Below are 26,969 nucleotides of genomic sequence, written 5' to 3' on the forward strand. Positions count from 1 at the left end.
CTCAGTAGCCCAACTAGGTCTTCTGCAATCCCCTGGATCTTCTCCCAGCCTTGTACCCAACCAGCTCAGGTCGTTTCCCTATGCCGTCTATTCTCAGAGAGTGAAATTCATCCATGGGTTGAGGAGCAGTATGAGGCTGAGGCACCATTTAACCCTCCAAGCCGGAAGGTACTTAGTTCTTCCTAAAGGATGCCAATCCCTCTCAAGGAGGAGGAACATCCTGCATATATCGACCCGTGGCACGTAAGTGCCACCGCCTTGGCTTTCTGCTGGCCCTCTGTGCAAGGGTGAATTTCACCCTCTGGGCCCTGCCTCTGGATTCTTGCTGAGATGCACACAGAGGGAGAGGGAACACACAGCGGCCTTTGCAGCTGCCAATTACACAGCTGTGTCTCAGCTTCAGGGAGCCTTCCTGTCAGATTTCAGAGTAGCAGCCGTGTCAGTCTGTATCCGCAAAAAGAACAGGAGGACTTGTGGCACCTTAGAGACGAACAAATTTATTTGAGCGTAAGCTTTTGTGAGCTACAGCTCACTTCATCGGATGCATAGAATGGAACATAGAGTAAGAAATATATACACACACGGTGGCAAATTGCCGGCACTACTATGATGGGTCTCGGGCTCTCTCTTCTTGCGGGGGCTGGTTCAGGGCACCATTTCTTACCCCTAAACTGGGGTATTAACTGCCCCACTAGTGTCCTAGAGGAGGGGAGTGGAGAGGGAGGGACCCAGGCCCACCCTCTACTCCGGGTCCCAGCCCAGGGGCCCTAGGGATAGCGGCAAACCACTAGAACTAGCGGTTTCTTCCCCTGGGCTACTTCCCTTTCCTGCCCTTCAGCTTGTGCCTTCCCAAGCTGCCCTTCAGCTTCCCTTCCTGCCCTCCCTCTGCACAAACCAGGTGTCACTTTACCTAGGGCCTTGGTCTTCTTAGCCCACCGCAGCACTTCTCCAAACTCTCCTCTGCTTCCCTCCAAACTGCTCTCTGCTTCAACGCCAATCCGCTCTGCTTCAACTCCTCCAAACTGCTCTCTGCTCCAGCACCAACCCACTCTGCTTCGACTCCTCCAAACTGCTCTCTGCTCCAGCACCAACCCACTCTGCTTCGACTCCTCCAAACTGCTCTCTGCTCCACCGCCAATCCGCTCTGCTTCAACTTCTCCAAACTGCTCTCTGCTCCAGCACCAACCCGCTCTGCTTCGACTCCTCCAAACTGCTCTCTGCTCCAACGCCAACCCACTCTGCTTCGACTCCTCCAAACTGCTCTCTGCTCCACCGCCAATCCGCTCTGCTTCAACTCCTCCAAACTGCTCTCTGCTCCAGCACCAACCCACTCTGCTTCAACTCCTCCAAACTGCTCTCTGCTCCACCGCCAACCCGCTCTGCTTCAACTTCTCCAAACTGCTCTCTGCTCCAACGCCAACCCACTCTGCTTCGACTCCTCCAAACTGCTCTCTGCTCCAGCACCAACCCACTCTGCTTCAACTCCTGCAAACTGCTCTCTGCTCCACCGCCAACCCGCTCTGCTTCAACTCCTCCAAACTGCTCTCTGCTCCACCGCCAACCCCCTCTGCTTCGACTCCTCCAAACTGCTCTCTGCTCCAACGCCAACCCACTCTGCTTCGACTCCTCCAAACTGCTCTCTGCTCCAACGCCAACCCGCTCTGCTTCGACTCCTCCAAACTGCTCTCTGCTCCAACGCCAACCCACTCTGCTTCGACTCCTCCAAACTGCTCTCTGCTCCAGCACCAACCCACTCTGCTTCGACTCCTCCAAACTGCTCTCTGCTCCACCGCCAACCCACTCTGCTTCGACTCCTGCAAACTGCTCTCTGCTCCAGCACCAACCCACTCTGCTTCGACTCCTCCAAACTGCTCTCTGCTCCAACGCCAACCCGCTCTGCTTCGACTCCTCCAAACTGCTCTCTGCTCCACCGCCAACCCCCTCTGCTTCGACTCCTCCAAACTGCTCTCTGCTCCACCGCCAATCCGCTCTGCTTCGACTCCTCCAAACTGCTCTCTGCTCCACCGCCAACCCCCTCTGCTTCGACTCCTCCAAACTGCTCTCTGCTCCACCGCCAACCCCCTCTGCTTCGACTCCTCCAAACTGCTCTCTGCTCCAACGCCAACCCCCTCTGCTTCAACTCCTCCAAACTGCTCTCTGCTCCAACGCCAACCCACTCTGCTTCGACTCCTCCAAACTGCTCTCTGCTCCACCGCCAACCCGCTCTGCTTCGACTCCTCCAAACTGCTCTCTGCTCCAGCACCAACCCACTCTGCTTCGGCTCCTCCAAACTGCTCTCTGCTCCACCGCCAACCCGCTCTGCTTCGACTCCTCCAAACTGCTCTCTGCTCCACCGCCAACCCCCTCTGCTTCGACTCCTCCAAACTGCTCTCTGCTCCACCGCCAACCCACTCTGCTTCGACTCCTGCAAACTGCTCTCTGCTCCAACGCCAACCCACTCTGCTTCGACTCCTCCAAACTGCTCTCTGCTCCACCGCCAACCCCCTCTGCTTCGACTCCTCCAAACTGCTCTCTGCTCCACCGCCAACCCGCTCTGCTTCAACTCCTCCAAACTGCTCTCTGCTCCACCGCCAACCCGCTCTGCTTCGACTCCTCCAAACTGCTCTCTGCTCCAACGCCAACCCACTCTGCTTCGACTCCTGCAAACTGCTCTCTGCTCCAACGCCAACCCGCTCTGCTTCGGCTCCTCCAAACTGCTCTCTGCTCCACCGCCAACCCGCTCTGCTTCGACTCCTCCAAACTGCTCTCTGCTCCACCGCCAACCCCCTCTGCTTCGACTCCTCCAAACTGCTCTCTGCTCCACCGCCAACCCACTCTGCTTCGACTCCTGCAAACTGCTCTCTGCTCCAACGCCAACCCACTCTGCTTCGACTCCTCCAAACTGCTCTCTGCTCCACCGCCAACCCCCTCTGCTTCGACTCCTCCAAACTGCTCTCTGCTCCACCGCCAACCCGCTCTGCTTCAACTCCTCCAAACTGCTCTCTGCTCCACCGCCAACCCGCTCTGCTTCGACTCCTCCAAACTGCTCTCTGCTCCAACGCCAACCCACTCTGCTTCGACTCCTCCAAACTGCTCTCTGCTCCACCGCCAACCCGCTCTGCTTCGACTCCTCCAAACTGCTCTCTGCTCCACCGCCAACCCACTCTGCTTCGACTCCTGCAAACTGCTCTCTGCTCCAGCACCAACCCACTCTGCTTCGACTCCTCCAAACTGCTCTCTGCTCCACCGCCAACCCGCTCTGCTTCGACTCCTCCAAACTGCTCTCTGCTCCAGCACCAACCCACTCTGCTTCGACTCCTCCAAACTGCTCTCTGCTCCAGCACCAACCCACTCTGCTTCGACTCCTCCAAACTGCTCTCTGCTCCAGCACCAACCCACTCTGCTTCGACTCCTCCAAACTGCTCTCTGCTCCACCGCCAACCCACTCTGCTTCGACTCCTGCAAACTGCTCTCTGCTCCAGCACCAACCCACTCTGCTTCGACTCCTCCAAACTGCTCTCTGCTCCAACGCCAACCCGCTCTGCTTCGACTCCTGCAAACTGCTCTCTGCTCCAGCACCAACCCACTCTGCTTCGACTCCTCCAAACTGCTCTCTGCTCCACCGCCAACCCGCTCTGCTTCGACTCCTCCAAACTGCTCTCTGCTCCAGCACCAACCCACTCTGCTTCGACTCCTCCAAACTGCTCTCTGCTCCACCGCCAACCCACTCTGCTTCGACTCCTGCAAACTGCTCTCTGCTCCAGCACCAACCCACTCTGCTTCGGCTCCTCCAAACTGCTCTCTGCTCCAGCACCAATCCGCTCTGCTTCGACTCCTCCAAACTGCTCTCTGCTCCAGCACCAACCCACTCTGCTTCGGCTCCTCCAAACTGCTCTCTGCTCCAGCACCAACCCACTCTGCTTCAACTCCTTCTCCTGTCTGATTGGAGCAGGGGGGTTTTATCAGGTGACTGGCTTCAGGTGCTCTAATTGGCTTCAGGTGCTTTAATTAATCTATAGCAAATTTTCTTCCCTCTACAGGGAATAAGGCTCCTTCTAACACTCTCCTGCTGCTCTCTGGCCATGCTGTATCACAGTACATACAGATAAGTTGGAAGTTGCCATACAAACTGTGAGAGGCTAATTGGTTAAGATGAGCTATTATCAGCAGGAGAAAAAGAACTTTTGTAGTGATAATCAAGATGGCCCATTTAGATAGTTGACAACAAGAAGGTGGGAGGATACTTAACATGGGGAAATAGATTCAATATGTGTAACGACCCAGCCACTCCAAGTCTCCATTCAAACCCAAGTTAATGGGATCTAGTTTGCATAGCTGAGCTTGAATTAATATGCAAACGAGATACCAGTAACTTGGGTTTGAATAGAGACTGGGAGTGGCTGGGTCATTACACCTATTGAATCTATTTCCTTAAGCTAAGTATCCTCACACCTTCTTGTCAACTGTCTAAATGGGCCATCTTGATTATCACTACAAAAGTTTTTTTTCTCCTGCTGATAATAGCTCATCTTAACTAATTAGCCTCTCACTGTTTGTATGGTAACTTATCGGTATGTATATCTATCTATCTTACTCTATGTTCCATTCTATGCATCCGATGAAGTGGGCTGTAGCCCACGAAAGCTTATGCTCTAATAAATTTGTTAGTCTCTAGTTAAGGTGCCACAAGTCCTTCTGTTCTTTTTTCTGTCAGAGTTTAACCTTCTCCCGCATGGCGGCTGCAATTCCTTTTGTCAGGTAAGTCTGCTGCTCTGAGCTCCCAGGCCCACACACTGATGTCATGAGTCTAATTAAGTCTGCCCCCTTAGAAATTAAAAGATAAGTGCTTGAGATATAAACCCACATTAGTCAGTATTGATTTCCTCTTTTAATTGAGGGGTGTACCGTGCCTGTCTCTTCCAAGCTGGGGAAACATTTGTGCTTTGATTATATCTACTGATCTGTCTTTCTCAGATCAGCTGTGATAAGGGGAGGGGTGGGGGGAGCGACAGAAGCTACCTCCTGTCATGGATTGCAGTGCACTTTAAATAGATATTTGACTACAAATTATTATTAGGAATGTTTTCCTAGCTCCTTTAAAGGCTAACTAGCAGATGGAAACAGAGGAGGCAGGAAACCCCGCTGTGCTCTGAGGGCTATTAGCAGGGTACTGAGCACAGGATGAGAACCTTGGCTTCAAGGCAATAGCTAAGTGGCGGTAGGAGGCCAGGTGGGGGGGGGGTGAGGGGAGGAGGAAGGATAGGGAAGCGCAGGGGTGCAGCAAGGAACATGAAATACCTACATCATGCAGTCCGCACATAGGGCAGGTGGGGAACATAATCTGTTAAAAAAGATCTGTGAGCACTGAGACAACCCTCGCCGGCAGGGAGACGGATGTAAGACAAATCCACACAACTACCCCCAGTCAATTAAGCTGGAATGCCAGAGGGTGTGCCTGCCGGCTCCCTGGCCTCTGGGGAATCTCAGGAAGAATTTACAGCAGGTCAGGAGCCTGCCTAGGTAACATGAGAAGAGACTGTAGGCCTCCAGGGCCAGGAAAAGCCAAGAAGAGCCGCCTGGGCCATACTTGTGGAAATCCTCGATGCAGTGAATGTTCCCACCGGCATCCACAGTGAAGGGGATGCCATCCAGGCTGCGGTGGCACATCACACAGGTGAAGCAGTGGGGGTGGTAGGCTTTCCCCGTGGCTCGCAGGATCCTCTCCATGATGGGTTTGGCACAGACGCTGCACTGCTCCAGTGTGTTCTGTAAGCAAAAAAAAAAAACAACTGGCGTGAGTATCAGTTCAGACATTGGCCCAGGCTGGGATTGCAGCTGGTCTGCAAGGAAACGTGAGGCCCTTTCGTTTCACCCGTTCGCTGCGAGCGGGGTATAGCCAGCTGTCAGTTCCGGACCAGCTCGGAATCCAGCCCGGCTGCTGCCAACACCACGTATGGAACACCAGGCAGCCCGGTCACTGGGGAGAACTGCAGGGTCCCATCTGCAGCCAGCCGCCCCAGCAGAGAACCCTGCTTAGGATTCATTGCAGGCGGACCCTGGCTTTTCTCTTCTGTGAGGGATGCTAGCACAGACCCTGGGAGGAGACAACCCAGTAAATGCATCCCCTCAGTACTGCAATACAGGCAGCACAAGGGATGGGGATTCAGGAGCACATAACCAGCTAGGTGAGCCGAGTGCTTATTTTGAGTCAGAGTTTAAGGCCAGAAGGCACCGCCAGGTCATCTAGTCTGACTTCCCGTGTCTCACACCCAGCACCCGCACACTAAACCCAATAACTGGAATTAGACCAAAGCATAACAGCTCACAGGAGACTTGACTATGATGTGCCACAGGCAGAGAATAGGAGGGTCCGAGACTCACCGAGTTCTTGAGGATCCCGCAAAGGCAGGAAAATGCGTAAGTGATATATAACCAGACGATCCTGACAAGTGACCCGCACCCACATGCTGCAGAGGAAGATGAACTCCCCCAAGGTCACTGCCAGTCTGACCAGGGGGAAAATTCCTTCCCAACCCCACACAGTTCCACCCTGAGTATGTGAGAAAGAACCAACCTGAGAGAGAGAACGCAGGGTGTCACCTCAGATCCCTGGCCCACCCCATCCAATGTCCCATCTCCAGCTGTGGCCATCTCTGATGCTTCAGAAGAAGGAGACCAAAAAAATCTCCCAGAATACACTGGGGGACAAAAATCCCTTCCTGACCCCTGCAGGTGACCAGCGGAAGCCCTGAAGCACGAGCTTTAAGGAACATGAGACGTAAAGCCCCAGGGTTGCCCTTTACTGTCACAAGCAACCCCGTCATACAACCACACCCATACATTTACCCTCTCTCTTAAAATTCATTAAGTTTTCTGTTTGTTCCAGAACCTCACCCCTCTTAGAAACCTTCTTCTAGTTTCCAGCCTGAATTTGCTCATGGCCAGTTTATGCCATTTGTTCTTGTGCAACATGGTCCTTTAGTTTAGATAGCTCTTCACCCCCTTGGTGTTTACACCCTAGGGCAGAGGTTCTCAAATGGTGGGCCGCAAGCTCCGTGCAGGTGGTCTGCGGATAGTTCCCTCCAAGGTGCGCGCCTGGACGGCCGCACACGAGGGAATGAAGGGCCACCCACCTAATTAGTAGAGCCACGCAGGCTCCACTAATTAGGTGCCTGGACCCTGGAGAAGATGCACATATAAGGTGAGGTGGTGGCCTTGGGGGGAACAGGGGTAGGTGGGAGGGAGCAGCGGGGTGACAAGAGGGGGTGGGGGGAATTTGGGACGGGCAGGGCTGGAGGAGGGGCCTAGTGTGTTTATGTAGGTTCATCTTTCTTGAACACGGCTGTCCAAAACTGGACATAGTATTCTAGATGAGGTCTTACCAGAGCCTGGTACAATGGCATTAATACCGCTCTATCTTTACTGGAAATGCCTCACCAGGTACATTCTAGGATCGCATTGCCCTTGTCACAGCCACATCCTACTCGTCTGAGGATCAACCTCCATCTTCAGTGCAGGCCCTTGCACTTTGTACTACTGAATTTCATGCCATTCTGACATGCCAGTCTTCAAGGTCATCCAGATCTTCCTACATAATATTTCCATCCACTTCTGTATTGACGATGCCTCCCCAACGTTGTATCATCAGCAAATTTCATTAGCAAACCCCTACTTTTTTGTGAAAAGAGCATTAATAAAAACATTGAATAAGATTGGCCCCAAGACCAATCCTTGAACTCCACCAGAGATCCAGAGAGTTCGCCTTTACACACAACCTGTTGCCTTCTCCCCTTTAGCCAGTTCCTTTACCCACCTTACAGTTCTTGTACGAATTCCCAGGCCATAATTTTCCATGTGGTACCATCCCAAATTTGTCTTCTGCCCCAGTCATTTCAGTTCAGATGGCTCTAAATAACCGTATTAAAGGCTGTGCGTCACCTGTCTTGGTTTACTTGCGGCACCTTAGAGACTAACCAATTTATTTGAGCATAAGCTTTCGTGAGCTACAGCTCACTTCATCGGATGCATACTGTGGAAAGTGTAGAAGATCTTTTTATTTACACACAAAGCATGAAAAAATACCTCCTCCCACCCCACTCTCCTGCTGGTAATAGCTTATCTCTGAAACCTGTCTTGGTTTGTAGATTTTATGTATTGAACCAGATGCATGGTTGGGAGCACTGAAGCTATAAAGTGCTTTTCATTTCAAGGAGGCTCAGCTGAAAGATCCATCTCCCCCCCTCCCCGCAAGCATGTTATGTAAACACCGATATAAATCAGCTTCTAATGACTGTTTGTGCCAGGCGCGTCAGCCCTCTCAACGGTGGCTTGCATGACTACAGTATGTGAAACTTGCCTTTGCAAACCAAACACCTGAAATATGCATGCCACAAAGAGAGGTGCATTCCACACAGACAGATGCAAATGCTGAATCTGTGAAGAAGCTCAGATGGTTTATTTTGCTGGAGTTTGGGACAGAATTCTACTTGCTAACCTTGCTGGAACTGTTTTGAGTTATCAAATAAGAGCCATATGTTCACATCCTGGATGGTGAAGCACAGATGCAGGGAGGTCTGTGATCTTTGGGATAAACAGAAAAGAAAGAAAAGAGAAAAAATCCAACAGAAAGAGAATTATAAAACCCCACAGATCAATATTTTCATGTTGACCAACACCACATGGAGCCTACAGACTTCCTCCTGCATTCCTTGTGCACCCAAAACTCCCAGTGAAAACTGCCAGCTGAAAGACTGCCCTGTTATTGCTTGTCTGAGCCAAGAATGTCAATGGGCAAGCCCCTTCTCCTTACACATAGTGCAGAAGTACGCATGAAGGACATGAATCACCAAAGACTTCAAAGAGGTCAGGCCTATACTGCAACGTACGTCACTGGACATTGCTTCCTGGGCGGCAATTGACTGGTAAGACACACACGGAGCTACATCTTGCAACTCGCTTTTCCTGCAATGCCCAGAAGAGCCACAGGATTATTTTTGGAAGAGTCAGTATGATACATCCTTGATTTCAACCGATTGTGAGAACTGCCTACTTGTGCTGTGAAAAGGACTCGGTCTGACCTGGGGGCTCGTTCCTGGCAGGATTTAGCTTCAGGTACTGGATACTTGTAATAACGGAGGTGGAAGAATTGTTCCTGGGCTTTTTGTTTGTTTTCTATCATCATCATGATGACAGTGACTGATGTACCAGAGAGAACAAGGCCTTACATAAACAGATAATGTGTAGGCATCCGATGAAGTGAGCTTTAGCTCACGAAAGCTCATGCTCAAATAAATTGGTTAGTCTCTAAGGTGCCACAAGTACTCCTTTTCTTTTTTAGATAATGTTACTGCAGCATTTGCTCCGTTCCCCTATATTTACAACAGGGAATGCTACAATCCTGCCAGTTGAGGAACATTATGCAACTAGCTAAGGAATTTTCCTGGGTAACTGCCTAATAGTTGGGCTTGGCCACTATATGTATCACTAACTCGTTATCTGGTTGTTACTGTTTTTCTTATGGCCTCATTCAAAATACTTCCCATTCCATATGCTTTATTAAAAAAGGAAACTCTGGAGAGGCACGGGATATGTGGGATCAGGCCTTCGGTTTAGCAGAAGCTGACGGTTCCCTACTGAAATTCACTCATAAGGAGTAAAATGAAGCAATTAGCTGGGGCTGGATAGAGGAAACAAATTCCTCAGTAACAGAAGTGAGCAAACTTGAAGATGACAATAACAATACCTGGCTTTTATATCTCATTTTCCATCAGTAGATCTCAAGGCTTTTTATAAATGAGACTGACATCTTGTCACAAAGCATCTACTCCCAAGGCAGCGGAAGAGCACACAATTAGTATTTGTAACTTTACTGCTAAAGGGCCCACACAGAAATAAAATAAAACAAAGTAAATAAAAATAAAAGCACAACCCAGTCATTTCGTGATTCCCCTTTTATTGATTTCTTGTAACCAATATTTTAACCGAAATAGATAGATATGTCAGGCATGACCCATTTTCGCTTTAAACAGTCCATGTCATGGAGCCATAGAATGATAAAAACAGCAAAACAGAACAGGAACTTCCTGAAGTGAATTGCAACTGAATAGAGCAATAGTGAGTAAATGGAATGCCTGCTTGCGAACACTAGCGGGAGCATGACACAGGAGGGATGTGAACAAGCCACCCCACAAGCAGCTCTAAACAGAAAATGGGGCTGTCGGCATGGAGCTATGTGCAGGAGTGGGGTCTTTCGTATTATTATTTTTATCAGTGGCCCAGTCTGGAGCGAGACTCCATTGTGCTGGGTGCTGTACAGACACGTAGGATGATACAATTCTTGCCGTGAAGAGTTCACCATCTAAAGTCCCAATGCTACAAGGACTTTGGTGCATACCTGATACTTTTAGAGAGCTCTGTCTAGAGGCTGCGGCCACAGGCCAGATCTAACTCCTATTTATAGATCTGAAGGCCATGAGGGACCCTGGTGACAATTTAATCTGACTTTCTGCAGCACACGGGCCTTAGTGAAGTTTGACTGGGAGCCCAAGCCAGCAAATAAACATGCTGTTGCCACTGGATGGTGCTTCCCTAGTCTGCATGCCTTCTGCCCGCCAACCTCAGCTCCGTTACAGTTCAGTCACCTCCTGATGTTGACGCATCTGAGTGAGACAAGCATTTTAATTTCCCTTCTGTTGATTAATCCCTTCCACACTTGAAAATTAATCCTAGGGGATTTAGTCCTCTTATCCTTCCAATTCCATACCGGTGAGAAAAACAAAGTTGTTAATTTCAGACTCCAACTCACCCTCCCTCTCTGGGAATATGTTTGCTTAAGGGGATTTCCCTGTTAGATCCTTGGCTCACCACTCCTCTTCAAGGCGTCACCAGAAGATGCAAGAGAGAGTCCGCCCTCAGCTCTCAGGCCTCCAGAGAGTCAACTAAGCGGAAGAACACAACAGAACCCTGCTAAGGAGGATAAGGAGCTTTCCCTCCGGTTGGCTTTGGGCTTTGGAAGATACTGTGAGCACTCTGCTTTGTCCGAGTACACTGTATATTCCAAAAGACTTTTTGACTATGGGCAAAGCCTAACTGATTTTCTGCTTTGGCATTTTGGTTCACGTTAAGTCAGGAGACAGACATTGATGTGTTGGATTCCCTCCTCTTTAATACGAGGATCAGTGTAAAGGGTGGAGAGTTTTGATTTCTACCTTTTTTTAAAAAAAACTTCCTTTTTGTTTAACCATAAATTAATCCGATGAAGTGAGCTGTAGCTCACGAAAGCTTATGCTCAAATAAATTGGTTAGTCTCTAAGGTGCCACAAATCCTCCTTTTCTTTTTGCGAATACAGACTAACACGGCTGCTACTCTGAAACCTACACATTAACTTAAATTCCAAACCAAAAAGTTGTTTTGAACCGAAATGGGAACTTTTTTGGTTAGAAACTGTCAAAACCGACAACAATTTTGAAACTTTTCTCTCAATGTTTTTTCAAAATGGGCAATTCATTGAAACCGGTCCTTTCCTGCAAGCATTTTTCGTTTCAACAACACTCCTCCTCCCCAACCTCCCCACCAAAAAAACATTTAGTTCAAAAATTCCCAACCACCTCTCATTGGGAGGACATTCCACATGCCAGCGGCAATGAGCAGACAGCCAGCCGCACGCAGGTGTGTGCATGTAACTCCCTATATGCACATCTGAGCCCTTGACACCTTTAATATCACTAAAAGACTTGTGCATCCTTTGAACTGGAGCTCTCTCCCTCCCTCCACACTGACTGTTATGCCAGGGCCAGGCATGGGGACGTGACACACCACAGAGACCTGTGGACTGGTCCTGGCTGACTCACCAACATTCAGCCCGGGTCTACTCCACAGCCTTCTGTAGCCTCGTTGTGTTGGACAGAGGAGTGTTGGGGTGTGATCCCTGACCCTAGCACAGACACAGCTATACCAGCAAGCCTGTGCTTTTCCTAGGATGGCTCATTCGCTCGGGGGGGCTGGAATAAGCTGTAATGGCAAAGGGCAGTTTCCCTGGTGTATGTTATTCCTACACTAGGAGTGCTTTGCTGGCCTAATAAACTGGTATAGCTATACCAGCAATGCACCTAGTATAGACATTGCCTCCGGAGGTTGCTATTTATATGTTATATTTTAAACATTCTTTTGGTCTGGGTGGTTTAACTCCCACTTGCAGAGTAATAACCATCATGGGGCTGGCGCGCGTTCCCCTCTGCAGGAACCGGCTTTCCTTGTCAGGATGAAGTTAATTGGGTTTTGTATATTTGGAACCAGAGCAGCTGCAGGTCTGTCCCCATGGCTGCCCCTACGCTGCTCCAGGCATCAACTCGTCTTTGTGCAACTCGTTGGGTGACTGGCAGCAGCTCGACTCTTTCCCCTCTCCTGTGAAACTCCACAGCAAGAAATTCCACTGCTGTGCTTATGGAATTTGTAGCCCGCATTAATAGCAAATGTGACAAGAGGAGGAATTAAGCTAGAGAGAATGTGCACAATGGCTGAGGTCACGATGAAAAATGAGTGGGTTCAGAGAAGAGCTATAAGAAGAGAGGCAAACAGGGGTGGCTAATAAGGAGTTTCAGAGGGCGTTTGGAAAGAGTGTGTGGTTCCTTCCAGTTAGGAATGGCTGTGCACCACATAACAGACATGGACGATGGGGGAACAACCGCTGTGATCGGTCTCACTTGGTCTGTGTGTTCCTTTCTGCCAAAGGACAGAACAGAGTTCTGGTGTGGGAAGTGCACGCTGGTGAACATACTGGAGGAGACGAATGGTGTGGAAGTGCAAATTTCAACACTGCAGCTGAGGAAACAAAGATTTCTTGGACAACCAGTTTCTGAAATTGTCGCCAGAGACACCTTATGGGGAGGGACTGGTGATAAGGGAAGAGGAGAGAGTAGAAACTGAAGAAGCAGACTGATGATGTGTGACCAAGAGGGGAATTCAACCCGGCTAGAAGTCTCAAATCAATAGCAGATACTCAGCGAGTCAACTACTGAGAAACTTGTCTTTGGAGGAATGGGACAGAAAGCTACCAGGACATAGCAAATGGGCATCCTTGTGGTCTGAAGCAAGCAGCCACCAAGAGAGGCTCTTCAACATCCTCAGAAGGCACGCAATCACCACCAGTAACTCTGTACTAAGAACAGTGGGCAGAATAAGGATAACAGAATAGCGCGCTATCTCCTTGCAGTAAAAGTACTCATTCTATGACTGCAAGACTGGGCAGGATTATGAAGTTGTCTGGCAAATCTCCACTTGTGATGATACACACTGGAACAAATGAGACAGAATCACATGAAATGACACAGACTATAGAGACTTAAGGGAGCTCAAGAAGAGGAAAGTCCAGGCAATCTTCCCTGAGATCTTCCCAGTTCCACGAGTGAGAGAAGGCAGAAAATACTGAAGGTGAACCACTGGCTGTGTGACTGGGGTGAATCTGAAGGTTTTGTTTTTGTGGTGCATTAAACTACATTCCAGTGGGAGAGAGGTACAAATGGGACAGCCTGCATCTCACAGGTGTGTGTGGGGTAATCTTTTCAGTTGGGAGATTAGCTGGAGCAGTCAGGAGGATGTTAAATGAGCAGTGCTAGGGGAGGGTGCTTAGAAGGCAAATGTGGTACAAACTCAAGCTCAGTGTGTCATGAACAAATTGAACTACTGTGGCACTGAATGTGAAGAAATGTTTCAGTTGCTTATATACCAATGACAGGAGTCTGTGTAACAAGCAAGAGGAATTGGAAATTCTCATTGATGAGAACAAATTTGACAGAACTGGAATTATTGAAACCTGATGGGATGATTCATGTGACTGGAATGTTAAAAATCTCTGGTTGTATCCCATTTAGGAAGAACATAGTGGATAAAAGTGTAAAGTAGGCACTCTACATTAAAGATGCCACTACCTGTTTAGAGTTATTGATAACTCAGAACTGCAGGAACTTGAATGCATATGGATCAATGTGATAATTAATAAAGCCAAGGAGTGTATCTGTTACAGACCACCAAATCACACTAGAGCAAAGGATGAGTTACTCTAAGTTACTCTGTCTGTAATATATGGAAAGAAAAATTGTGTTGTTATGTGGAACTTCAGTTATTGCACCCAACGTGAGCTAACTATTATGGATCTCATTATGATGGACAAAGATAAATTAATCATCAGACTGGAAGTTTGTGGTTGCCTAGAAACCAGGGATCATGACATGATTACATTCAATATGGGTAAACAGAGAACAGTCCAGTAATATGTACACTTAGGGTTTCAAAAGGGCTAATTTCCCAAAGCTGAGTAAAATTAATTGGGAGGAAAAAAAATTTAGACAGAAACATGGAAACGAAAATTGGGAGTTCTTTAAATAGAGTTCATTTGCTGGCAAAAAAAAAAAAAAATGATTCCACGATCAAGAAAGAAGACAACTTGGGCTAAATGCCCATCCCAGTGGCAAAGTGAAAGCAGCAATCAGAAATAAAACGGCTTATATAACAAATGAGGAAAAGAGGAAATAGCAATTGATATAAATTAGAAATGATGAAGTGTTAAAAACTGACATGGGAAGCTAAAGACATGAGGGCAAAAATATGACAACACTAAGGACAATGCGAAAGAGTTTTGTAAGTATATTAGGAACAAAAGAATTCCTAGAAACGGTATAGACACATTACTAGATGGAGATGCTAAAACAGTTAATGATACAGAAAAGTATCATTTGTTCTGTATTTGGAAAGAAGCAGGATGTTGTGCTTCTGTCACAGGATGATGATGAAGTCCATTAGTAATCAAGGAGGATGTTAAACAATATCTGCTGGTGAGAAACCTTTTTAAATAGTAGGCCTTGATAACTTACACCCAAGAGTCCTTAAAGAGCTGGCTGAGGAGATCTCTGACCCCCCTGATGTTCATTTTTAATAAATCTCAGAATACCAGGGACATTCCAAGAGTCTGGAAGATTGCTAATGCTGTGCCAATATTCAAAAAGGTGAAGTGGGACAATCTGGGTAACTATAGGTCAGTTAGCCTGACATCAATTCCAGGCAAAATAATGAAAAAGCTGACATGGAATTCAACTGATAAAGAATTAAAGGGTAGGAATATAATTAATGCCAGTCAACATGGTTTTATACAAAATAGGTCTTCTCAAACAAACCTGATTTCATTCTATGATAAGATTACAAATTTGCGTGATAAAGGTAACTGTCTAGATGTAATATACCTAGACTTTGCTAAGGTGTTTGACTTAGTATTACACAACATTCTGATTAAAATATTAGCACTGCCCAATATCAATACAGCAAACATTAAATAGAATAAGAACTGGCTAACCGACAGATCTCAAAAAAGTGGTTATAATTAAGGAATCATCAATGAATGTGGGGTTCTGCAGGGATCAGTATTAGGCCCAACGCTATTCAACATTTTCATCAGCGATCTAGAAGTAAACATAAATTTATGGATGACACAAAGATTGGTGAAATGGTACATAAACAATGAAGACAGAGCAAACATACTAAGCAATCTAGAACCTAGGGCCCAGTCAAATACAATGTGTTTTAATATAACCAAATTCAAAGTTATACTTCTCAAAACAAGGAATGTCGGCCACAGCTATCCTGCAGAACAGGGGACTGTATCCTGGAAAGCAGTGACACTGAAAAGGATCTAGGGGTCATAGTGGACAAACAACTCAACATGAACTCTTAGTGCCATGCTGGGGCCAAAAGGGCTAATGTGATCCTTGGATGTATAAACAGGGGAGGAGTGAGTAGGTGCAGGGTGGTGATTTTACCTCTGTATCTGGTGATGGCGAGACCGATACTGGAACACTGCGCCCAGGCCTTGTGTCCACCTTCTAAAAAGGATGTTGAAAAATTTGAGACAAGAGACACAAAAATGATTCCTGAGCTGGAGAAAATGCTTGACAGTGAGAGACTTAAAAAGACCTCAGTCTGCTTAGCTTATCAAAAAGAAGACTGAAAGGTGACTTGATGACAGCGTACAAGTAGCTTCATGGGGAGAAAACACCAGGCCCTGAAGGGATCTTTAATCTTTAAAAAGGCATAACAAGAACCAATGGCTGGAAGCTGAAGCCAGACAAATTCAGTAGAGAAATAAGGCAGAAATTCTTAACAGTGAGGATGATCAACCATTGGAACAAACTACCAAGGGAAGGGGGGAATTCTCCATCTCCTGATGTCTTCACATCAAGAGTGAATCTCTTTCTGGAAGAGGTCCTTTACTCAACATAAATTACTGAGCTCAAGACTAGGGTAACTGGATGAAGCTTAAGGGCTTGTGGTATAGGAGGTCTGACTAGATGGTCTAGCCTTACACTATATTAACTCTACGATTCAAGGATTTAAAACATACCATGCAGTGAGAGAAATATGGAGCTTAATCTCCTTTGTTTATGGAAAAGAAGGTTAAGAGATGACTTGGTTACAGTCTGCAAGTACCTACGTGGGAAAAAGAGATCTGATAGAAGGTTCTTTGATCCTTCCAACAAAGTCATAACAACGTCCAGTGGCTGCAAACTGAAGCTAGACAAACTCAAACCGAAATGAAGCCATGACACACATTTTCAATAGGAAGGTAATTAACCATTGGAACAACTCACCAAGGGAGACGGTCACTTGAAATGTTTTAAATCAAGACTGGGTCTCTCTAAAACATTCGCTGTAGCTCCAACAAGCTTTTGGTCTTGATATAGGAATTACTGGGTGAATTTCTACGGCCTGTGTTATGCACAAGGTCAGACGAGATGATCACAGTGGTTCCTTCAAGCTTTGAAATCTATGAGCAGCCTAAGGTTTGTAATTTCCTGATTGGAGGTCTGGATTTTGCATCCTGAATGTGGTGGTGCTGATGAGAAGGGTTTTTTGCACATATATTTGTTGTTTTTCTGCAGGAGGAAACAAAGGGCGAGAAAAGGGGGAAAACACCCAAAACTATTTATCGTGCACAGGTTCCTTGCTCTGCAGACCTAGTTAAAGCTATAACATTCAGAACTTTGTTGTTTTAAACCTTTACTATTTTCAAATGTAGCAAACCATGTACTTGCTCACTAAAGTTGATGACAGGGGACTGGGAGCCAGGACTCCTGGGTTTTATTCCTGCTTCTGCCACTGATTTGCTATGACAACAGGAGCAAGTCACGTTCACACTGTGTGCCCTGTTTAGCCATATGTAAAATGGCTGTAATAAGACTTGCCTGAATCAATGAGGTGAGGTGAGGTTTGATGTGTGTTTGTAAAGCGCTCTGGCTGTCAAAGTCACTGCATGTGTGCAAAGTATTATTAATGCTAAAAATTGCGCTGTAAAACTATAGTAATCACACCCTTATTAAAAGCCAGTGAGAATTTGGCCTCTGATTTCAAACAAACTGACAGGGTGACAAACGGGAGGTTTTACAGTTCAACATATTTTGAGTCATTGTTTCAATTTACAGTGGTATTTAAATTGGTAATTTTCAATTTAAATTGGTATTTTCATATTGGGAAAATGCCCTTTTTTAACTCATTGGTAACTTCCAAAGAGTGACAACATTAAAAAAAAACAGGCCTGTGGAATACCTTTGAGAATTAAAAATACTAATTAAATAGATAATGCTAGAGTGAGCTGATCTATTAAAAACATCTTTAACAACGATTTAATGAAAGAGACATCAAATACTTGTCAGGAATTCCTGTTTCTTTATAATCACCTCTTAGCAAATCTCTTTCTGATATTGTTTCATGTTAAAAACTGGTCTGGGTATTAACAAAATTAGTATTGTAGGTCCTACAAAAATCCAAAGCTGTGCAAGGTTTAAACTGGTCATGTGGCTCACACTTCCTTTTAAAACAGCTTCTAACACAGTGAGCCAAATACTCTGCTGGCATGGCTACAGTGAAGCCAACTGAGTTACACCAGGAATACATCTGGCTGAGTGGGTTTCTGGCTGGCCCGCAGGAACAAGTTTTAAGACTGCTGAAGAGGTGAGCATCAATAAGGAACACCAGAGGAGACAATGCTGCCTTGGCAGAGGGATTGTTTCCATCACTGATTTCTTTGATTCTAGGAGTTCATGAGTTTACGGCCGGATTGTTGGCTCGAGTTCAAATCCACGACATGGGAATACACAGCCGGGCGCAAGGTGCGCTGACTTTCAGAGATGTCTAATTTTAAGGAAATCCCCCAAAATTCCGAAGATAGTCTGTTAAAAGCTCCCACACTCTGGAGCGCTGGCAAGAACCTAGGACTTCATTCCTTGGCCCTAGTCCAGTCTCCATAGATCAACAACTCTTGCACATGATAGGGGTCACTATCCACTGACTTGTGTTTACAGTGAAGTCATCTCCTGGCTTTGTAGATTTCATCTGGGTCTCCCTGTTTATTTTTATTTTTATTACAGCAAAGCGTCCTTAACCTCTAAAATGACGAGAGTATATATTCGCATTTCTCCTCAATGACAGAAAGACTATTTCACTGAGTCAAAAACTTTCTTGTTATAATTACCTGCAGCAGCACCTCAGAGCCCCAGTCATGGATCCTGGCTCTACTCTTTTAGACATTGTACAAACACAGAACAAGGATGGTACCCGCCAATATTTGCATTATTGGCACTGGAAACATGTAAAGCAGATTTTGCACCACTAAATAAATGTGATCCCCCTAAACACAGCATGTCTGACCCTGCAATGCCACTGTGGGAGTTTTGCCTGAGTAAAGACTGAAGGATCTGTCCCATTGTGAGTAGCTTCTACACAGACAGCAGAATTATGTGCAGATGAGAGATGGTGAAAACAAGTGAGCAGGACTTGTCTCGTGAGTGAACTCCTGCCGAGATGCAATTGTGGGCAACCCAGAGATTCTTCTCCAGAGGCATTGGTTTATATTTACAAACCTGGTGAGCGACTATTGTGAGAGCGACTGGAGAGGCGTTTCAAACTGCAGTTTAAACTGATTAGGGCTCTTTGAAAACAAAACAAACATTCTGTATAGCAAATTCTTATGCTAAAACTCAAGTCAAATCAAACCACATGCCATTAACATAAAAGGAAAGAGATGTTCCAGGAGGCTGGAAAATTTTTTGTTTTGGCAGAAAACAATTCTCTGAACCTTTAATAAACCCGAGCAGTGCTGTAATTCACCCTTGCTGCTTTGGCACAGCTGCTCATCACTGGCAGACCAGAGAGACTAGAAACTGGTAAAATCTGGGAGCTATAAAAGGAAAAAAACCCAAATTTACATTCGATCTTCCTGTTTGATGGTTTTGATGTAAAAGACTGGCATTGTCACAGAAAGGTCACCATGACCGTAACAGCTAAAATTAACTAGAAAAAGGAAAAAACACTGGGCGTGTCATTTAATGTTTGTTTATTGCACATGAACAAGGCCTGGATGCATGTTTCCCCCCTTTCCTGGTATCTTTACATTACAACTGCCGCTCTTGTCTACCCTGTTTTTCCTGGAAGACTCTGGATGACTGGAGAATTTATGACAGCAGAAATACTAAGAAAGTGAAATCGGATAGATTTAAGAGGAAAGCGAATGGTAGTATAGTGGAGCGGCTGCCCCACTCCAGTAAAGAGGGGTTAAAAGCAGCCCTGGAGAGGGCTGTGGCTGGGAAAAGGTAGGATGATTGGGGAAGCAGCCACAGCTGTGGCCAGCTCAATTAGGGCCCAGATGGTCCTGATAAGAGGGCTGTGGGCCAGAAGCTGGAGGAGTCTCACTCTAGCTCTGGAGTGGGAAGGGCTGGCTGCCTGGGAGCAGGGTATCTGAAGCAGAGCAGTGCTGGGGAAGGGCAGAGGGAGCTGGGGAGCTCCAACCTGGTAAACGCCCAGGCTGAGGCCTTGTTAAAGGCCCAAAAAGGTGCTGAGGGGTAGCCTGAGGATAGGCAAAGGCAGCAGGTCCCACCCCCTTGCCAATGATGAGTGGCCATTATACTGCAGTCTGCCTCAGTGAGCGGGGGCTGGATGATGACTGGCAGTAATCACGGAGGCAAGGTAGGTATAGAGGGTGGGGGTTCTCCTGGGAGGGGAGACCCAGAGTGTTGGGGCCCTGCCAGGGGGCAGAACCCCGAGGAAAAGGACAACAGGGTCCGGGAGGGACACAGGCCAGCGGCAGGTGAGACATAGGCCTGCAGAGGGCGCTCCGAAGGCTGGAAAGCGCTAATTCCCAAGACGACCAGCAGGAGGCGCTGTGCCAGAGAGTCATCACTTCACTACAGGTAGTCACACAGTTTAAAACTCTATTTTTGTAAATAAATATTTAACTCAAACACCTAACACATGTTTGTGCAGAAAAGCCTTTTGCTTGAGGATTTAAAACCACCATCCCTTCAATTAAGGCCGGATTGAATTGATATTCCATGTCTGCATCTTCTAAAGGGAGATCTCCAGAAAAACAGTGAAGATGAAACTTGACATGCTGGATATTTCTAAAGGTTGAAAAAAAGTTAAGGCAGAATCCTGCCACCTCGCTCCCAAAAGCTTTTCAGGCATTAGTTACCCTTCAGCAGGAAGCAAAAAGCAGCCCAAACCTATTTGTTCTTTTCTTTTTCAGGTCCGCCTCAAAGGCATGGTTAAGAAGTTTCTAACAGCTGCCAAAGGTGAAACTTATCAGATGAATATCAGTTGAACAGTTTACCTTCAAATCTAAACATTTTCAGACCGGCAGAATGAGAGGTCACTTCTGAATCTTTCTCTGATTTAATTTCAGAGGAACAGCCGTGTTAGTCTGTATTCGCAAAAAGAAAAGGAGTACTTGTGGCACCTTAGAGACTAACCAATTTATTTGAGCATGAGCTTTCGTGAGCCACAGCTCACTTCATCAGATGTGTACCGTGGAAACTGCGAGCTGTGGCTCACGAAAGCTCATGCTCAAATAAATTGGTTAGTCTCTAAGGTGCCACAAGTACTCCTTTTCTTTTCTCTGATTTAAATCACACTGGGAAGTAACATGGCTGTGTAGTTACAGCGGGGGAGTGGGATCCAGGGTTGTAGTGATTCCCTCTGTGATTTTTAAATTAGTTATTTGCTACCCCTCTCTGTACTTCAGTTATGTGTAAACCTGGGGGAGTGTGGGTGTTTCCAGAATGATAGCACTTTGAGATCCTCTGACAGGAAGCACAATGTAAGTGCTCGGTATCACTACTAAATTGTGGAAGGCACAGTTAGAAGTATTTTAAAAAGGTAACTGGGATCTTTAATAGGGTTCCTCTGAGCTTAAGGGGAAACACTGTGTGCCCACATGTGGATTCAACAGACCCCTCTCAGAGTGGCAGGTGGGAGGGGATAGGTGGATCACGCTGCTTTTGGATCAACATAGTCAGTCTCAGAGTTAAGTGAGTGCAATACAATAAACCTGTCACCGGGTTCATGTGGGCTGTGAAATACAGATCATGGCAACAGTTCAACATCAAAATAGCTGCTTTCAGTAGATACCTAATCTGCTGTCAAACTGGAGAAAAGACCTGTGGAGCTTGGATACTGCTGCTACCTGGATTGACTGGGGGAATATAATTTGACCAAATCCTTGAAATGTTTCTTTAAGAGTTGCCAGACACACAAATCTCTGTTGTGAGAAGAGTACATTGGAGCTCCAGGGCACTTGGAGAATTCACAACAGCTGGGCTTTCTTGGGTAAAATCATTATAAGATATGTGAGGTCCCACCGTGGGGGTGGGGCTCTTATTTCCTGAAGAACTCCTTAAAGTCCAATGTATATTTTTCATTTTCAATGCACTTTGGAAGACGCGGGGGAGCTGACTCACACATTCACAGCACCAGCCACATCCAAGAGGAGAAAGCAGCAGTTAATGAGTCAGCATAAGACGGGGAGTAATGTATCTATTCCCCCTGGCCCCCCCCACACACACTATGAACCAAGATATTTTTGGCAGAGGCCTGGACTGTGTCGTCCCACAGAACAATATCCATTTTCCTATCCAGAGAGTCAGCCCCTAATCTGAAATAAATGCAGCCCAACCGTAAAGTCCAGGGCCAAATGCATCGCCTAGCAGCTATCCTGATTATTTTTAGATGAACGAATTCCTCCCTTCTCTTCCTGCAGCTGACCTGGACTTCAGTTGAAATTCCTAGTCTGGAGAAGTAAGTACCTCTGTTTGTGGTCTCCTGTTGCCGTGAGTGTGGCAGAGCGGGTAATCAGAGGACTTGGGCAGAAAGAGGGGGAAGAGGAGGATCCGTGCAGTGGGTGGACTGGATGAGAAAAGTTCCTAAACAGAGTTCCAGGCCAGGAGCAAAGCGGGAGATTTGTGGCCGACCAGTCTGCCCAGAGAGCTGATCATGAGGCACCTGCACTATCCAGTCACTGGAGTCTTGCCTGTGCCAGGCAGCTGTGTGGGGGGAGACCCTAAGCCAGATCCTCAGCTAGTGTAAACTGGTGTAGTGATGGAGTAATTTACACCACCCGAGGGTCTGGCTCCCTATGACTCCAGCACTGCCAGCCATGGCTGTCCTTGGGGAGTTCCCACACATGGTGGGGAGGAGGATGTACGTTTCCCCAGACTCCACCCCTGCCTACTGCATCTTCCAACGCGGATCCTGGGGCCTATGTGCGGTCCCAGGAGAGGAGGGAGCACAATCCCAAGAAGTTTGTTTCTCTGAACACCTGGCGCTGTTTCTTTGCCCTCACCCTAGCACAATTAATCCTTTTGGTCTAGCAGGACAGCTCCTCACTTTAGACAGATGCTCCAGATAATCACATACAGTGATCCTGGAAAGCAAAGAGTAAAAAATGGCTTGTGCTGTCCCCACTGCGGGGAAAGCAGCTCATGCCCGTGGGAGTAGGTGGCCGAAATGCTGGTGTCAGCAGAGTTTAGTTGGCGATTTTCAGAGCACGAAACCTTCTCTAAAGGCAGAAGAGCTAGTATTGCTTCTTCTTTCACCGCAAAAAGAAACCCGGGGTTAGTGCGGAACAGGAAGGACATTGGTCTGTGCTGTCAGGAAGGCTCATGTCAAAGCAGGGCTGACCGAATATTGAGCTGACAGCTGGTGTTTCTTACTAGATCGTTCACATCACTCTGGCATCCCACATGGCATATAAGTGTAATGGGAAAAGCACACGCACTGCACCACACTCCATCTCAGTCCATTCCCAGCCTCTCGCACATACTGAATAGCTTAGTATTCAGTTTGTGAAGTACTTACAGGGACGCCATTGAAGTGTTCAGGCCAAACTATTAAGATTCCATCAAACAGAAACAAGTGTTTTGGAGAACCCAATATGAAGGGACATTTAAAAATAAAACCACGTTCATTTGGGCGTAAACAAAGGTGATGCAATCCCAACAGCGTTGTGATAGTCCTTGAAAATGAGAGAGTGAAATAGACCAGGGGCAGGAAGTGAAACTAACCAGTCTAGATTCACAGCCTTGGTGGAGTTAAGTGCAAAACGACCTTAAGTCTGAGTACCAATCATCTCTTTGTTACATGTTTGTACCAGCACCTAAGCAAAATGGGGCCCTCATCACTGACGGGCACCCTTATGGGCTATTCAATATAACTGATAATAAGCAAGCAGTCCAAGGATAGTTAAATGTTTATAATACTTTCAGTTTTACTAACAACATAGTTAAATAACATATATTGCACAGGTATGCACACATGTAATACATATACATATCCAAGTTGTCAATATCATCTTATTGTATGCAGTGTTGTTATAGTCATGTTGGTCCCAGGATATTAGAGGGACAAGGTGGGTGAGGTAATAGGTTTTATTGGACCAAGTTCTGTTGGTCTCTCTCCCCAACAGAAGCTGGTCCAATAAAAGTTGTTAAAATAAAAGACACCTTATATCTCTAATGTCATCCTATTGCCCAGCCTGCAGGGCTGGAATTATTATGATTACTGAGTTTAGGGGAAAAATAACCCTAGCTCAATCTTTTTTGTTCCAAGAGATGACTTCCCTTCCCATTATGGTGGCAAAGATTAACCCTGCTCTGACGCTTGGACGCTCTATTTTAAATGTCCTGGGAAGGTCCCTTTCAAAGTCAACTGTGCTGCTGGGACCGGTCATTGCTGAAATGTGTGCATTGTTCATCTCCACCCTGACGAAAGTCACTTCCCAATTTTCCTTCCAAAGGGAAAGACATGGGAAATCCTCAAGTGCCGACCAAGATTCAGCTGAAAACCACGATGACCATGACCAGCAACCTCTGCTAAACAACTGATGAAAAGCAATGTTGCTGAGGCCCATGTCTTTGTGTACTCTCTGATTTCACAGGTCTAGCAGGGACAACAAAAGGAAGGGCCACCATTCAGCGGGCCCCAACTAGGGGCCACATTCAGACCCACTTTTCTATGCTCCAACAAGGGTGTAAGGTGTCCCCCTTACTGCCCTGCCCCGGCTACCTGCACCATGGGCTGATGGAAAGCAGCTTCCGCAGAGCTTTCCCATGGGGAGTAGTCACTGGTATGTGACTGGCACAGGGGTGGGGAACTGGGGATCAGTTTGTGACTTTTTGAGTTAGAATCTACTTCCTGGTCTGCTCCTGGGGCAGCGTAACATTGCACTGCTCAATACGAGGGGCTTCTGGCCAAGTCATTCTTTGGCCCCATTGTCATGGGTCAGGGAACTGCACCTGTACGTCCCCTCTGTGGGACACCAAAGGCACTCACTCTAGACTCCTGGCTCCTCGGCCGGGACCTCTCCTGGGTGGAGGGAGGCCTGTATCTCTCTCCTTCCTGACCTGGTTTTTTCCAGGCTGCACGGTTGTCTGCCTATACTATAAAATCCCCAGCAAGGCAGACTGCCTAGCCAAGCCAGTGTCTGCACTTTGCTTTCTCTTTGAAGGCTTACAAACAGCAAAACTGGGAGCAGTTATACATTACCACACAGCTCTTGTTAAGCAGGCTCATTTATTCTTAAAGGTGAAAGCATCGCAGAGCAAACCTTTAAAAACCAAGAGAAGTTCGTATGCGCCTGCTACAAGCTTACCAGAGGTCACCCCTCAATTTCATAGGACCTCAGCAGGCCGAAGTCCTTCCAACCCTTCCTAGGCAGGATTGGGGCCCCCCATGGACAGAAAGGGGGCTCTGTCTGTTTGCTGGGTCCCACAGAAGGGAAGCCCTCAGATGGTTCAGGCAATTTATCCGAAAATCCTTCCTTTCTCTGTTGGTCTCTGGAGAATCCAGTTTGAACCAGTATATCTCTGGCCCACGATGCTACATAAACTTAATACAGTAAGAGCTCCCAAAGATATTGCAAGAAGTTGCCATATCTGTCACTCCCATGACAGCAAATACTGATTTGCGAGGGCAGAACGGATCCTCTAGCCAGTCCTGTGGGGACCTGGTAGAAGTCTGGTCTGAAACAGAAATGGAATGCAGCCACTTCAGAAACACATTATAAATCAAATCGCACCATCGCCTGCAAGATCTCCTTGGAAAAGTTAATCCAAAGGCTTTGAATAACTAGCTGAGCTCTCCTGCAATCATTTGTCCCCCTTTGTGGTTGGCAGGGAAAGTAACTATCCTGCGAAGTCTCAGGGTTCTGGTTTAAATGTCCAGCTTTGTAGGTAAAGAAGTTTCTTCTAGCGAAATTTTCACTCGGATATGCAGTTTAGGAGCAATCCAGGCTTTTAATATAGCCAATGCAATAGAGCTCAAACACGTCTGGCATGCAGGCAGGCTGGCTTATGCGTTACAATCACTTCACCCAGACACTGTTTAATATTCACATTCTTACATGAAGAGGCATAAAAATAGCCACAATGAGCAGATTGCCTCTGGTATCCCTGGACTCCACCTGTGGGAAGGAACTGGGGTTTAAAGCTTATTACAGTGGCACATCTTTCCAGGAGGTTGCTAATTACCCTTGGTATTTTAGACAATATTACTGGTTCCAAGGCCTTTCTGCACTTTTCTGAAACAAACCGAACACAAAAATATTGGAACCGAGAGCTGGAACACATGACTGAAATCCCAGCTTCATGATGCAACCTTGCACTCTCTCCTGGGTTCATGTGACCGTCAATATCCTTGTTCTAACCCAGATTTGCAAAATGCTTTGTCATCTACTGGTGAAAAAGTGCTGCTTGAATTATTATTATATTACTTATTTGTATTACCCCCAGTGCATAAGAGCCATAGTCATGGGCCAAGATGCCATTGTGCTAGGTGCTGTACAAACAAAAAACAAAAAGACAGTCCTCACCCCAAGGCATTGCTATAATTGCTGACTTTTCAATTTAATTCACCTCTAACATCCATGTTTAACCCAGCTTGGTTTGCTTGGAGACACCATGATTTGTGGTACCACTATGCGGTGTGATTCAGGAATTGGATCTGACGCTGATAGGTGCCATAAGATGTACTTTAGATACAAACTCCCCTGAACACCAGAGCACTAACAGCCTCATGTCTCTAGGTGGCTATTGATTTGGGGTGTCCAGGTTTTTGGGGTGCTCAATTTGAGCCACCTTTTTCAGAGATGTTCTCCCAGGGAATCCAGCTGCAGTTGTGGGTATTCAGCAACTGGAGCGGGGTGGGGGGAGAGGAGGGAAGAGCCCAGGGTGTCTCAAAAGCCACACACTTAAAAATGAAGCAGCTGAAATCAGTGGCCACGTCTGAAAATGTAAGCTATCACCTTCCCTCATGGCAGGACTAGTATCCACCAACCCAAGCACCGCCCACCCAGGTGCCTTTTGCGCAAACCTTGACTGCAGGCCTACTCCCGTCATTGAACTGGATGGGTCAAATCCCCAGGGGCTGTAAATCAGTGGAGCTGTGCCGATTGATGCTGGCTGAGTATCAGGTCAGACCGAACGAGTGCCATTAGTCAGCACCGCACCTGGCAGGAACATCTCTTAAATCTACCAGCCAGGGGTTCTCTGTTTTGGTGGGGAGAGCAAAAAACAAACCCACTGCTCAGGGACGTAATATCAGAGCAGCATTTCTGCTCAGGAAGCCTGGGGCACTGGGCTGTTATAACACTTAACACATT

The 26,969-nt window shown here is 46.8% G+C and overlaps 1 protein-coding gene across 6 annotated transcripts in view; it reads right to left on the bottom strand.

Moving 5' to 3' along the window:
• LPP (LIM domain containing preferred translocation partner in lipoma) overlaps nt 1-26,969 on the bottom strand; it is a 444,094-nt gene that overhangs the window by 19,591 nt on the left and 397,534 nt on the right. For all 6 annotated transcript variants that reach the window (XM_048863294.2, XM_048863299.2, XM_048863293.2 and 3 more), the window contains one exon: nt 5,588-5,766. In XM_048863294.2, coding sequence (XP_048719251.1) covers nt 5,588-5,766 — 179 coding nt within the window. The remainder of the gene's footprint in view (nt 1-5,587; nt 5,767-26,969) is intronic.

Source organism: Caretta caretta, chromosome 9 (genome assembly GCF_965140235.1).
Source record: "Caretta caretta isolate rCarCar2 chromosome 9, rCarCar1.hap1, whole genome shotgun sequence".
Classification (NCBI taxonomy): Eukaryota; Metazoa; Chordata; order Testudines; family Cheloniidae; genus Caretta; species Caretta caretta.